Here is a 16,102-nt window from a genome sequence, read left to right on the forward strand (position 1 = left end):
TGCCCTCAACAGCACTCTGCCCTCAACAGCACTCTGCCCTCAACAGCACTCTGCCCTCAACAGCACTCTGCACTCAACAGCACTCTGCACTCAACAGCACTCTGCACTCAACAGCACTCTGCACTCAACAGCACTCTGCACTCAACAGCACTCTGCTCTCCGATGCCTGCCATCTACTTTCAGGGCCCCGTCTGTTGCTGCGGTGTTTAGTTTGGCACGGCTGGGGAGCAGAGAGCCGGGCACTGCTCCGGGTGACGTGCTCAGTTTCAGAGAGTGCCGTGACACGTCTTAGAAGAAACACTCACAGTGTTATGCAATCTGCAGTTCGGGTGGCAGGACGGAAAGAAAGATTGTTTACCCGCAGCCCAGCCGCAAACAAACACTGTTCCTTGAAACGTGTCTCTGAGATCCCGAGCCGGACACGCCGGGTGGATCCCTTAGATGGGGAACCCCCCTAAGATCCTTCGACCCTGGGACAGTACAGGACATGTAAAACCTTCACTATGATGAGGGACTGAACAAACACTGTGTTCCCAGTGATGGTTCTCTTGTGGAGCATGATAGTGAGTGTGGGGGGGGATAGGGTGGGTGGTATGCTCCTCTCTAGCTGCATTGGGCGTGGATAGTATTGCTTTATGTATATTGATGTTATGCCCTGAAGTGTTTTACTTGGAAGCTTTCTATGGTTTATGTACTGTGCATGTGGAGACGATTGCTCAAGCTATGTAGTGCCCAGGACTGCGTTGCCTAGGATAAAATAATACAAGTTGTGTTTTAAAAAAATAAATAAAATCAGGTGACCTGGCTACTTGATGCCAGGACGTGGCATTGCAGATCTTGGGTGCTAGGTGCAGGTGGCTGGCACAGTGTCGCACCTTGCCGCCTGCCTCTGATGCCCAAGCTGCCTATTACACCGCCGAGCCTGGCTGTTGTGTGGCTGGAGGTTTTTTGCAATCTTGCTCAGAAGCGCTAACTGCACCTACTGCTCTCTGTTCCTGCAAGCCGCAGGCAGAACTTCTAATTCGCCTACTCACTGCACTCCTTTTACAAGCTCATCTAAATAAAAGGCGGAGCTTACCAATGCGTGGTGTGTCCGTGCAACCTTTAGGATGTTACCACGTCTCCGCACCAGGTGCACTAACCATCTGACCTATCGCCTGTACTAAAAAGTCAAGCATCAGAAAGCAATGGGTACTGACGTCTTGCAGGTGAGCACCCTTGTACTCACAAATGCGCATTCATTTGCCGAAATGGCTTCAGGGTACTGGTTGCGCCACCCAAAGCCTATCTGCCTACTTCGCCTCCGTATTTCACAAAAACCTTCATGGAGCTAGCGTTGTATGTAGTAGTGAAGCAAGGATGCCATGAGCCCTGGTGAAGCAAGGAAAATGGCACTTTTGACTGCCGCTGAGACACTAAAATACAGCATTGTCCGGGTTTATGCCTCCCCCTTAGGCCCAAACGATTGGGTCCCGGTGCCACTGCACCTGCTGCACCAACGCTACGCCCCTGGTGGTACGCAAACGCGAGGCTCCTATGGCGCGCCTGTTCATTGTATTTCCCATGGAGAAGGGTGTTGTGACCCTCTGGGGTGGGGATGTCAATGGAAAGAACTGCCTTGCACACTCCTGGCTGCTGGAGACAGGAGGTGAACAATGAATAACAACGTCACGTATGAGGATAATGGCTTCATGTGGCAAGTAAGACTCGCAACAAAAGCATCCCAGCAAAGAGGGGCACTGGGGGCGCCACGTACAGCATAGGAAGGTGCCCCCACCCCCGACAAAGAATAGAACGCTCCGCGGCGTCCATGTACTACTTCTGGGAACAGGACAAAGGTCAAAGGAGCTTCGAGCTCTGATGTCAACAATGCAGAACTTACCCTAATGTATCTGAATCTAAACAAAGGGTAAGTGACACTTGGACATCTAAGGAGGGACAAAGCACTGCTTCCACTGGCGTGCACACAGAGTGCTGCTATAAAGGGCCCCACTAGTGCGGCTTTCGGTGGCAGGAGAGAGGCGATTTCATTGGCTTCTCGAGAGAAGAATGCGGGCGGGGCGCTTCTTATTATCGAATGCAATCAGGGGGTAGAAGGCAAGCTTCGTAGAGCAGACAGCAAAGAATGGTGCACGCGCGCCCAGCAACATCCAGTCCAGACACTAAATGCACACGCTCCAGGAAGCCCAAATAGAGTTCAGAAGCTTCGTTGAGCACACAGCAAAGAATGGTGCACGCGCGCCCAGCATCTGTCTTCAATTACCGCGAGCCCTGACAGCTGGTAATTGAAAAAATATGGCCTTCTGGTGCGCGTGACCGCACTGAATATGCCATAGGCGGAGCTACTCTACCGCCTATGGCCTATTGCGTGCTCTCTTCTAAAAACACACACATGCGAGGGTCAATTGCCATGCAGCTGGCAAAAAAAATAGCAAAATGCACGAGCATTCTGGAATTCGGTAGGTACGATTTCCGAACCCCTCAGAAAAGGACTCTTGGGCTCTGCCCACACTACTACGCAGTGTGACGTAGGCCCGAGCCCTAAAAAGCTTTGTGGGAGAATAACAAGACCTTCTTATAAAGCCTAAAAACTCCAACCATAAACTGTATGACCGAAAACAGATAAGGAAACTGCAGCTAGAAGTCTCCATCATGTTGTTTCCGACCCTACCTATCACACAGCATAAGATACAGAGTTTACTCCATTATGTTCTAGGACTGAACAAATTAATAACCTATCCCCTCCACAGAGGAGAAGGCCACTAACTCTACCCTGTACGTCTTGTCTTTGTCCTGTGTGTTACCTGTAGTCAAGCTTGAGGGAATCCCCCTCTAACAGCTATAGCGCCTTAGCGTGCGCCACACATAGCCAAAAGACCAGACAATCACTTAAAATTTAAGTTTATTGTTATTTAATCTGCACTTTTTCACATTTCCATTGGTCCTGAGGAAAGCCAGCTTAAAATTTACAAGGCACTGGCTGAAACATGTAGACCACACTAGACGTTGGAGGTCATAATCAGCACTCCAATCTACGTCTTCTTGCCTTTTTATCCACTAACAGAGGCCCAGTTCATTAAAGATAAGTAACCCTCGGGTGCTGGGACCTCCTGTATAGCCTTTTAAAACTTCACTTCTCTCACCCTTTTCACTGCACACTCAGCAACATACCAGCTCCGCAGTCACCTGGCGTTGAAGCACACCCGGGGCACATTCGGTGCCACTGTGGTGGGCCCGATGATGAAGCATGCCACCGACTAGGTCGGTGGGTGAGGGCTTTATAAGCAAGACAGTGCTTTTCCTTATCTGCTGTTATTGTTTTCTGACGTACCTACCTGAGTCTCCCATACCCTTCTTAAACTAGCTAGCCCTTATTGATATATGCATATATAATCCAGGGGATACGGTCTAGCCTATCTAGTCCTCTCTCTCTCTCATTGATCTAAGCACTAACTTATGTCTTGCAATCAATACACCGTACACTCTGCGTTTACTTGTGCAGTGCGCTCAGATAGAGAAAACTACCTGCACCATAAAACACATAGTCCAAGAGGACTTTTATGAAGGGTGAACCACAGGAACATGTATTTCAAAGAATACAAAACATAGGCCCTGAATCCATCAGCGCCATAATAAACATACACACCACAACAGTAGTGAGGACTTACTACGCTGATTACTCTGAGTAAACACCAGAGCGTCACTATATATCAGACTTACTACTGGCATACCAACATGTCCCTATGAGAGACTACGAAAGGTCGAAACCATGCACATTTTACCATACTGAACTCCTTCAAAGAAGCTTGCATCAGAAATTCTTCCATACAAGAAGACACGTCTCTTGACAATAACCTCTTTAGCACAAAGCTCATCCTCAGAAGCCAAGGGACAACCTCCCTTGGTCATCTAAATCAATACCAACCTAAACAAGCATTTGCAATGCAATAGGTCTCGCATTAATGAATGTTTGAGCTAATAATAATGCAACACCAATAGCTCAAACTTTCAGTAATGTGAGACCTATTGCATTGTAAATGCTTGTTCTTTTCTTGTTTTGATGCATAATTTAAACCACCATGCTATTTTAATTTGTCTCTCTCTGGATCCAAGCCAGAGGGAACCTCCCGGATGCAAGGGAAAAACACTCAAGAAAGTGAATACAGTACAGCAAAAAAAAATCCACAATTCTAGCATTAAACTGAAGTATTCTGCTGCAGGCCCATTAACCCGCTGAGTTTTCTTTGAGACTTTTCAAGTGTTTTTCTGGACAGAAGAGAGTTAAGGGCTGCATACTGTTTCACATTTTCACTACTAAACGTTCCTGTAGCGGATGTGTTCTCTCCGGCCAGGCCAGGGGCGTGTGTTTTGCAGGGCTCCCTCGCCTCTTCCCAGTCCCGCGTGATGATACGCCGTCAGCCCGTTCTGCCCACCTCGGAGTAACTTTTTGGGAGTTCGGGGTTGGACAGCAGAGAGGCCCAGCCCTGGCTCTCGTCGTTAGACCCAGACTTTGGAAGTCTGCTGCACTCCCACGAGCAGACAGAGCTGCCTCACAGTGAGCTCCGCACACACTCCTGGACCGGACGGGAGCCGAGGGGGCCCCTGAAGGAACTAGTGTCGGAATCCGCAGCTCCTGGTGAGAGACTGGAACCATCCGAGGGAATGGCAGTGCTGGAGGTGAGTGCCCGACTCTCAGACCGCTGTGGAGCTGAAACCGGCTGATAAGACATCCCCTGGAAAGTCAGCATCAGGAGATGTGATCTCTGATCCCGGCGCCACCCATACACACACCCTGAGATTGTAGGCAAAGTGCGGTTCAGCCTTCCATTGCCTGCGGTCTCTCATTAGCAAACCTGAAAGGCCCACAGGTTAGGCTATGTGTCAGATATAGAGGCTAATGTAAATTGTTTTCTTTTCATTTATATGTAAAAGAAAACCATCTGTGAATAGCCAGGAAATATGAAAGCCAATCTGCCATCCCCCCACCCTGATCTACATTCAACACATCTGGATATTTTTAATTTCGCAACACATCTGGACCACTGTGTAGAAGTGAGACAGTAGGAATGCCTTTGACTGACTCTGCCCCAGCTCTCCTGGACTTGGATGTTTTCTGACAAACTTACTGCCTCCCGCCTGCAACTGAAAGAGTGAAATGACACCCTCGTCTGTGGCAGTGAAAGACGTCTTCAGTGAAAGGAAATGCAGAGACTTGGCGCTGTGTAGTGTGTGTTCACAGCCAATGGCTCATGTGTGTACCTTATTTTACTGTTAATTACAATTTAGCGCTTTACTTCCTCCTGTCGAGGCCCCTGGTGCTTCTACAGGTCACTGTTGTGAGGAAGAAGGTAGTTTCATATATTCACAGCAACGTGGATTAACATAGCACCTTCCAAAGAATTGAACGCTTTCATGCCAGTTCCTAAGGTAATATTGGACTAACAAAGCGTTCGCTCACCTGCTGGGGAGTTTTAGCGCTGAATAACAATTCAATGGTACTCCTTCAATCGCCCTCGGAAGGATGAAGCGCTGAGCGAATCTGTTGAGATTCAAACCTGTGCACCCTAGGTCACACACAGATTACAATGCCCAACGCCTACTTGTTACTAGCCAAAGATAGGAGAACAGAGCAGTGCCCACAACGGGAAAGGCCTGAGTTTTTTATTTCACTCACAGGGCGCCTACGTGCTATTAGCACAACATACTAATTGAGAGGGACCCAGAGAAAATACTTCACAACTAAACAAGCGTGTCGGTGTAAACAGAAGAGCAATCGAGAAACAGACAGGATCGGAATAATCTACCAGAAAGGTAAAATACCGCTCTGCCTGCCGTAGTTTTGAATTGCTAATCTTATACTCCTTCCAAATAAACAAAGGGATCAAAAAAAGGAACAAGAATGGAAGCAATAAAGAAATTAATAATAGAGAAACTGAGTCAGCGGGAGGGACCATGTGATACGCTGCAAAACAACAGCCAGAGGAGACGCCATGCGCGTGCACATCGTTTGTCCGTGCACGTACATGGTTTGCCTACCTTCGCTAGCAAAACAAACAACAATAGAGTCTCGACAAGGCGAAGCAGCACATGCGCTGGTTCGCTAGGCGAGACTTAAAAAGGGAAAAAAGGGTACTGAGAATAAAACATCTGCTTTTGCAGGACACCAAGAGGTCAAACCAATCACGGACATGTAAAATGCCCTAACAAATCTTACTCACTTATAAAGTAATAGCTTGCATCTCAAGTATAAAGACAAGTTACACCAGTAACAAACGATGAAAAGGTATGACTCTGAAGACCTGTCTTTCACTGAAGCATCTTAATGCTTTGTCAGCTTGACTCCCAAAAAGATGGGCACCATCAAGTGGTATGTCGACCAAAGCTGAATGGACAGCCTCAGAGAAACCTGAAGTTGCCAACCAAGCCAGACGCCTTAATGCCACTGACGATGCATGATCTACAGAGTCCGTAGTGTCCATACCACACCTTATAGTAAGCCTGGCAGACTGCTGACCATCCTTAATCAAATCACCAATCTCTGGGAGAAGTTTATCTGGAAGAGATGTCAACATATTATGTAGTCAATCCCATAAAGCATGGGAATATTGCCCCAGCACACAAGCTGTATTTGTAGATCTCAAAGTGGAATTTGCAGAAGCAAAGATGTACTTACCACATACATCACGACTCTTAGTCTCCTTACCACCCACTGTTTTCTTAGGTATAGCATCTGCATCCTGTGAAGAAGTCACAACCTAGGCCACCAAGCCTTGTGTGAAAGGATGCCTCTGAAGACAAACCGGGTCCCCAGGCACAGGCAGGTGTCCATGTGCAATATCTCGGTCCACTGATGCCCCTGACTCAGGCTTGGGTCAAGTACCTAATAAAATATCAAAAAGAGCCTCCAAAACGGAAGAACAGGTTCTTCCTCTATCTGCCCCTGAAAAAGGACCTCAATCAAAGGGTGTGTGGACCTTTGCGCCGTAGGAAGTGACAAGTTTAAACTTGTAGCCACTTTCCTTAGAATGTCTGCAAAGGAGGAACTTGCCTCCTTAGCAAGGCCAGGAGGAGAGAACAACCCTTAAGCTGGTGAAGAATCCAGGCCACTAGCCTCTCCCAGAGCAGACAATCTGCTCTCCTCCATCTGAAGTTCATTAATGTCAGAAATGGGATGAAAGGGCCCTGCCTCAATCGACACTGGCTGTCTTTCCACAACATCTTCATGAGAAAGAATCAAAACCTGCATATTCCCCTCAGTCTGAATTATCGACTCAACATTCGACATCATACAACGCCTACACAGAGGAGAAGAAGCAACTTTGACCAATACCGCCGTCACTGTCGGACTCAGCTGATTGAATACCAGTGTCGTAAGTCAAGATCTCGAAGGACTGTGGACCTGCGCAGACCCATCAACTCAACCGTCACCGATGGCGAACCCTCCGATGGCACCCCACTCACCTCATTGGGGCCTAAAGGTGCTCCAGAGGTTGATAGGGTCCCAAAGGTGAGGTGCAAGGAATTATAATATTCCATCATCTGAGCCATTGACGCCACGGCTCCCAGAAACACTGGGAGACGCAGTGCGGAGTCAGGTATGGCCTCCTCAAACATCGAGCAGGAGCAGTCATGGGGACTGAGTCTCCATGCAGTGATGTCCGAGAATGCTGCGACTTCACCCTTCTCTCACCTTTTGACTTCCCCGGAAAACGATGTCCTCCAGAATGGCTTCAGCTCCAAGATTGACCCCGCAAATGATCTTCCCAAGACAATGACGAGGCTGGGAAGTCTCTGAGGATCATGACACGCACGTCGCCATCAACTTCAAACGCCGCTCCTTTAACGACTTTGGTTTTAGTTTCTTGTAGGAGCCACAATCCTCGGGGTTCTTGGTGCTCGCCTAAACACCACATACAAATTCTATGTTGGTCCGTCACCAATATATGTCGGCTATAAGACCCACAAGGTTTGAAAGCTGAAGACATTAGAAAAAGGCACACTGTTCCTCCGTCACCAATTGTCGAAACAGGTAAAAAAGAAAATTTGAGCCGAGTAACTGCTTCTCTGGATCCACGTTACAGCAAGGAAAAAAGACACTGACATCCGCGAGCTGGAGGGGACTTCTATGGCTACACTGACATGACCGGAGTAGACATCATGATCGGGGTCGACGTCATCGCGGAGCCATACAACACTGTCCCCCAGCATACAGAGGTATGGCTGAAATGTTTTGGGCTCCAGACTGGTGCCTGGGGCGAATTCAAAAGTTAATGAATCTGCAGCTAGATGTCTTTATCAGATGCTAAGGATTAGCTGCTTGTGCAGCAACTTTTTTACTAGAGGCATCCATGAGTTTGGACTCCATTTCTGGTGGTGGTGCTTCTCCAGTTGTTTGGGAGTTAGCTCTTTTCCTAGCATTGAACACCACTAAAGAGTCTGGGGTTAATTGACCTCTAATAAAAATGGGGTCTGTTGGTGGTGTTTTGCATTTCTTATCAATGCGTGGAGTAATTAACCTTGATTTGACAGGCTGCTCATCTGATTGAAGTGTCATACCTTTGAGGAGTAGTACTTATTGTGCTCTCTTTGTGCAGTTGACAAAGTTTCAAAGAGGATATCTTCCGCTATTAAGTCCTCATATAAAGGTACCTGAAGAAAAGTGGCCGCTCTTGCTATGAGATCCTGATAATCTGTGTTGCATCAGCTTATCAGGATCTCACAGCAAGAGCGGCCACTTTTCTGGTGGTGATGGACAGCTAGGATAAAAATCAGGATCAGTTTTTGTTGTGAAAGCTGAGGATTTGGTTTTCGGAGCAGGTCTAGAATTACTCCCTGTATGTTGTTTCGGTACTGGCTGAAGAGTGGCCCAGTCCCTTTCTGACTGAAAGTGATTCCTCCTGTGCCGCTGAAGCCTCTTCTTCATCTTCTCGACTGAAGAAATTAGAGACTTACAGGTCTCACTCATGTCCTCTTGATGTTTGGGCAAGTTGCAAACGAGATGTTGGTCGGTGTGAGGGTATTTGGAGTGGCACTTCTGACAGAAACGGACCGCATGCCATTAGCAGGTCATTCTCAAGTTCGTTGGAAATGGAGAAGTGTTGCATGGTAGGGTGTGGCCCGTAGGCCAAGGGAACAAGCCAAAAACCCAAACGGAAAGTCCAAGTATGGGAGGTAATAAGTTACTGATTGAGATAATACCCTCGAGAGATAGAACGGACCGAAAATGGGCCGAAGGAGACTTGAACCGAAGCGCGAGATACTACATCCGAACCAGTTGCCGGAAAAAACACAATCTGAAGATGCAGTTGATGACCACGCGCAGTATTACCAAGAAGAGGAGTCACTCTGTCTTGTGACTTAAAAAACCTCTTGGAACAAAAACAATGTGTGTGAAGTCCAAAATGAGATGGCGGACTTATGCAAAGCTATTGTATCTGCAGCACGAATGCTTCAAACAGTGTTTTTGGGGTGACAGAGTCTGGACCTTCCTGAGGTAGCCCCACAGCCATGGAACCCATAGACAAAGTCGAAGAGGACTCAGGTCCCACAAAGAAAAGGATCTGCTTACCTCTAAGCTAGGGTCAAGACTGATCTGCATATGGCTGGTTGAGCACGGTGAGCACAAAAACGATGGATTAGGCCCAGATCTCTGTACTGGGGTGAATGTATGACGTTGTTCTGCATTCTGTCCATCAAGTGTTCTTCTTGCATAACTCTAAGCTACAGCGGAACCTGTTGTAACATGGAGACCAGCGCCAATTAGGCCTGCACTGGACTTCCCCTGCTGTAGCATTGACTGAGTCTTGAGGCAGGAGACAACCCCTGAACTTTGTGGACCCCAAGAGAACTCCGCACATCTCTTCAGCATCTCAGCAAACTTCAGCCCCAGCATCAAGACCACATCTTGCCTGGACCGCTCCGGGTGGAACAGAGTGGTAATGTGACTGGCCCCAGCCAGTGTCAATGGTCCAAGAGTATTCCAACAGCTGTTTTAACCCATTGGCTACCAACCACTTGTTTATTGCAGCCAACCAATTAAAGTCAAAATATTTTACTTATCTTTGAAAAATTAAATGCTGGGTTACCCTCAATAGATTTTTGTTCCTCTGGTGTTCAAATTAAGATAAAAATACACTATTTGTATAAATTAGGGACAGGTTTTTATTGTGCTGTACCTCCCAGTTATTAACTGTTTTGGTACTTCTAAATGCTTTACACTTCGTGCTTGAAACAAGCCTGACTGCTCTGTGCTACCAAGGGCTGAACAACGTTTATTTTTTTTAATAACCTAACTGGACTGGATAGAGATTGTGACATGATAACTTGGTAAGGGCTCACAACCACACCACATAATAATAGACTTTCCTACACATAAAATCATGAAAAAATCTAAACTGGGTGGAGATGTATGTAATGCACGGAAATTAGCATCGCTGTGGACAGGGAAAAATGTGTAAGCACGTGGAACCCTCTTTCTTTAAAGAATGATTAAATGGCACCCCTCCCTTTAGGATTACTTAGTCACAAAAAAAGTGCATGGTGGAGGTATAGCCCTAGGTACAGATCCAGGTATCAGCAGCTCACAAGCCAAGGATAAAAAAACAGAAAATTGGTATATCCAGAGTTTTTCTAACCTCCTTCTCTTCATCCATCCCCTTTTCTACTCTATACCTACTGATCCTTTGGGAGAAGGCATGGAGGATAGTTGGCAATTTGAACTTCAGAAGCACTGGAGAAGTAATATATTGTGTAATGAAAGAAGAAAAAAGGGTTAATACCATATTAGGATGCAGAAACATGGTGGGCGACCGCATTCACACGGTATGGGACTGTACAGTCCTCCAGCCGTTATGGAAAGAAGTAGGAGACATGTTAGGAACTGTCCAAAGACCCTTAATCAACCTATCCCCAAAGTAGTATTTGTCCACCTGGTAGATGGTGAGGAACACATTCATCCTGAGGGAGTCCTCATTAAACTGGGTTGGGCAATAGTGAAAAGGAACAATGCATGCATCCAACGCCAGGCAAGAGCCCCGCCGGTGGGAGCTTGGAGGGCGGAGATAGACTTATGTGGTATACACGAGTAAACAGTTTATGAGTCCCAGGGATGCCTGGGGAAAAACAGGCAAATCTGGGAGGCATGAAAAAGATAGAGAAGGGGTGTACTGACTCCCTCAGAAGAAAAAGACATACCCGAATCAGGGACCAGGCCGACATGACCATTCAAATGCATGAGGACCAACTATGTTCAAGCAACATACATACAAGCCGTAAGGTGTTTGTGATGGTACTGTATTTGCATTCAAACGCAATAAAATGGTTACTTTACAAAAATAATACAAGTTTAAAAAATGTTTTGCTTCAACTGCTAAACACTCCTGGATTTCTGGGCTCTGTTATTATAGAATTACCCAACCTATACAGCACATCGCTGGGTTCCAAGGCATTACGACATAACATCCAAACTTGCACTCCTAGGCACCCTCTCATGGGAGTTAAGCCCTGGATACCTCCACTCCATCACTGCAGAACAGCTTTTCACATATGCCATTTCCCACTAATAATATGGAAACAAGAGTGGTTAGTTACTTTTCATCCATGCGGCTTCGCATCTTCTTGAGTTTCTGCATGATGCTACTGGTTTCACTGCCAGAGATGGACACCGGGGAAGGGCTGCGGCTCTGCTGTTCTGTCCTGACAGGACTTGAGGGAGTGCTAAGTTTGGGTTCAGGCTCACTAGAAAGATCCTGCATCAAATAAAAAAATAGTTGGTGTATCATAGAGAAATAGAGACAAGACAGAGTGATACAGAACACCAGAAAGCTCACAGATAGATTTATGACTATTGATTTCCAAGAGGTATGCATTACTTATTTGAGTGCTCAAGTAAATACAGAAATGCCTCAGCTATAAAAAAAACAACAAAAAAAACATGCTGTTCTCTTTTGTTGGTAGGTACCCTGCAACGAGCTCTTGTGTGTATGTAAAAATACTTGGCATAGAATACTTTTGCATGCAAATTGACTCCCTCAAGATCAGTGTACAGACAAGAATATATTATGGTAAAATAGTTGTTTCTCTACTTTTCCGACCCTACTTAGGGGCAAATTAATTTTCAGCATTTACCCTTCACAGGGTGGTGGGGTTAGGGGTGGGTCTGATTGGGTCTAGGATCTCCATGAACATCCCCCCCACCAAGGGCAGGGAAAATAGCGGATGCCATTTTGGGGTACTGTTCTGCAACTGAGGGACTGCACCATCCCCGGGCACATATAGTGCAAAGAGGGGTACCACTGGAATGGGGACAATCACCAGTTTCCAATCACACTCTTCTAAAGGAATTCACCACTAGACAACAAGGATCAGATGTTTGTTTAAGTGGGGTGCTGCCTCCCCACCTACTCCCCCCTCAACCCCTATGTAGTGCAAAATCAGTATGATCATTTTCTCTTCCCGAATAGGGCTGTGTGTGTGGGGGTAAGGAGAAGAAGAGGACTGATCCAGCACAAGTTTTACTGATTGCTTTGCAAACCCTAAAGGTGATGGAAAATAGCGACTGACATTTTGAATTTGGCCTCTCTGCACCCAGGGGACTTCTGCTGATCCCTGAGCAAATATAAAATGTATCCCAACCACTCTGTCAGGTAAATTTTCTCCATAAATTGTAATCCTATTACATGAAAGCACACAGGAGTCTGTGCCCTAATTGTTTTTTGACTTTTGATCACATTCCTCAGATGTAGAGTATTGCTTTGTTGGTTAATTGATTACTGTATTTCCGCTGCCCAGCCCTATTGATTAGTGTTTTGCAAGGTGAATTATATTTTTATCCCTTCATTTTGTCATGTAGATTGTATTACTCAGGCTGCAAAGCCTGTGTTCTTGAAGTGATTCAAAGTATGTTGTAAAATGAATTGACGCCTTCCAGTATTTAATTAAACTAATTATATTTTTCCTACTTTTGTAGTCCACTCTCACTTGCACATCACTGCATTTTTATTTCCCGTCATAACTGTGCATAAACAGCTCTATAAGGTCTCCACTCTACCTAGCACAAAGAAATGGAGGAGCATAATTCTAGATAAGAAAAAGATGTGAATTCCGATGTTGCTGCCTAGGCCTTAAGAGAAAATAATTGAAGACAAAGTCTTGAGTACACAAAAATACATCAAATAACGAATACCTCAGCTTTTATGGTATAAAAGGGTGGACAACGGGGAGGTGGGTGGTTCTGTGAGGAATCCACAGGCAGATACTGTATCCACCAGAAAAAGCATTACCGAAGGTAAGTAACTGGTTCTTCTGATGGATACATCTGCCTGTGGATTCCTCACCTTATGAATAGAATCCCACAGCAGTACCTTACCAGTAGGAGGGTATCCACCCTTCTATACCAAAAAGTCCTGCAAAACCGAGCGCGCAAAATGGCCATCCCTCCTCACCTCAGAATCTAAGCAGTAATGCTCCGCAAAAGTGTGGAGGGAGGCCCAAGTTGCAGCTTTACATATGTCCAAAACAGGAACACCTCTAGGCAATGCAGAAGTAGATGATTTTGCCCTGGTGGAATGAGCTCTAATGCCTACAGGAGGCTCCTACCAGCCATGGAGTAGCATATCTTGATGCACAAGATGATCCACCTGGATAAAGTGCTCTTGTGCACCGCCTTGCCCTTCATACGACCAGCATATCCAACAAAGAGCTGGTCATCTTGCCGGAAGTCCTTTGTTCTATCCAAATAGAAGCTAATCGCCCTCTTTGGATCCAAACGATGAAGTCTATCCTCCTCTTTGGATGGGTGAGGGGGAGGATAGAAAGTAGAAATGGTAATGGACTGACCTAGTTGGAAGGGAGTCACCACCTTAGGCAGAAAAGCTGCCCTGATCCGAAGTACCATCCTTTCAGCATGTATGGTCAGAAAAGGAGGCTTTGAACTCAAAGCCTGGCGCTCACTCACCCTCCTTGCCGAAGTGATAGCTACCAGGAAGACCGTTTTAAACGTCAACAGCCTCAATGGACAACTATGCATAGGTTTGAACGTAGAACCCATTAAAAAAGTTAATACCAGATTCAAATCCCACTGGGGCATAATAAAATGAGTGGGAGGAAACATCTTTGTCAGCCCCTTAATGAATCTTAAGACTATAGGAGACTTAAATAAAGAAGGCTGATCAGGTAAACACAAAAATGCTGACAATGCGGACAAATATCCTTTAACAGTGGTCATAGCACAACCCTGCTGGGCTAAATGAAGTGAAAAACAAAGAACATCAGAAAGATGAGCTTTTAAGGGATCAATAGATTTCTCTCTGCACCACTTAACAAATTTAGACCACCTGTATGAATAGACGGACTTGGTGGAGTGTAGCCTTGCCGATAGTATAATATCCACCACGTCAGGCGGGAGAGTAAAAGAATTCAAGTTGCCCTGTTCAATCTCCAGGCATGAAGGTGGAGGCTCTCGAGGTGGGGTGTAGAACTTGCCCCTCCATCTGAGAGAGGCGATATGCCCTGAAAGGGAGACGGAGCGGAAGGTGGGCCGAGAGGTGAAGAAGATCCGTGTACCACACCCTTCTTGGCCAATCCAGGGAGATTAATATAACTTGGGCCCGGTCTTGGTGAATCTTCCTCAAAACCCGAGGAATCAAGGCTATGGGAGGAAACGAGTAAAGGAGTTGCAAGCTCCAACTCAACTGAAACGCACCCCCCAAAGCTCCCTGCCTCAGAAACTGGAGACTGCAGAATGACGGGCAGTGCACGTTCTCGAGAGTGGCAAACAGGTCCACCGAGGAGTTCCCCACGTCTGGAAGATGTGACAAACTACCTCTGAATGAAGCCTCCACTCGTGGTCGGCGGAGAACTGTCGACTAAAATGTCCGCACGCACGTTCAGCACCCCGGACAGATTTGTCATCAAACAAATCCGATGATCCTGAGCCCAGGACCAGAGTGGCAACGCCTCTCTGCAGAGACGGTATGACCCTACCCCTCCCTGCTTGTTGACATACCCCATCGCGGCAGTGGTGTCCGTCAAGACTTGAACCGCCTGACCGGGAAGGGAGAAAGGCCTTGAGTGCCAAACTAATCGCCCGCAATTCCAGAAGGTTGATGTGAAACAACCTTTCCTCTGGGGACCAAAGACCCTTGATCTCCAGATCCCCCAGATGTGTACCCCACCCTAGGGTAGAGGCATCCGTTATCACTGTGTCCACCGATGGTGGAAGAGCTTTCCTTGAGACAGATTGCCCTCCTTGACCCACCGAGACAGAGCCGCTGCAGCTTCTCTGTAGATCCTGACTGACTCCCTGAGATCTCCGTTGGTCTAATACCACTGCCTGCAGAGGCACCACTGGAGTGCCAGCGTGCATGGTTGTCCAGCAGGATGCAGGAAGCGAACAGACCGAGCAGGCGAAGGACCTTCAGAACTGAAACAACTGCTCCATTGTAAAACAAGGGAATCATTTCCTGAATGTCGAGAATCCTTTGCGGAGGTGGGAAAGCTTGACACACATTGGTCAGTACCGCCCCTATGAACAGGTTGCGCTGGGAGGGCACCAGGTGAGACTTGGGTACATTTATCGAAAAACCCAAATTGCACAACAGCTGGGTTGTAACCTGTAGATGACGCACCATCTCTGGTGACTCTGCCTTTAAAAGCCAGTCGTTCAGGTAGGGGAAAACAGGGATCCCCGACCTCCTGAGATGGGCAGCCACAACGGCCTTCACCTTGGTGAAGACTCGAGGTGCAGTAGTAAGACCAAACGAAAGGACCGCAAACTGGTAATGTTGAGGACCCAAACGTAAAACGGAGATACTTCCTGTGCGACTTCAGGATTGGGATGTGAAAATATGCATCCTGTAAGTCGATGGACACCATCCAGTCCTCTTTTTGCAGCGCCTGAAGAACCTGCGCTAGGGTGAGCATCTTGAACCTCTCCTGCTTGAGAAACAGATTAAAGATTCTGTGGTCGAGGATAGGACGTAACGTGCCATTCTTCTTGGGAATCAGAAAATACCGGGAGTAGCACCCCTGACCCCTTTCCTGCCCTGGAACCACCTCTATCGCACCTTTCTGTAACAGGGTAAGAACCTCCTTCTGAAGGAGA

At 46.8% G+C, this 16,102-nt stretch overlaps 1 protein-coding gene across 1 annotated transcript in view; it reads right to left on the reverse strand.

Moving 5' to 3' along the window:
* Window positions 1-16,102, reverse strand: part of CEP350 (centrosomal protein 350) — a 1,478,431-nt gene that overhangs the window by 421,353 nt on the left and 1,040,976 nt on the right. The window contains exon 27 of the mRNA XM_078643560.1: window positions 11,590-11,747. Coding sequence (XP_078499686.1) covers window positions 11,590-11,747 — 158 coding nt within the window. The remainder of the gene's footprint in view (window positions 1-11,589; window positions 11,748-16,102) is intronic.

This window comes from Lissotriton helveticus, chromosome 1_1 (assembly GCF_964261635.1).
Source record: "Lissotriton helveticus chromosome 1_1, aLisHel1.1, whole genome shotgun sequence".
Classification (NCBI taxonomy): domain Eukaryota; kingdom Metazoa; phylum Chordata; class Amphibia; order Caudata; family Salamandridae; genus Lissotriton; species Lissotriton helveticus.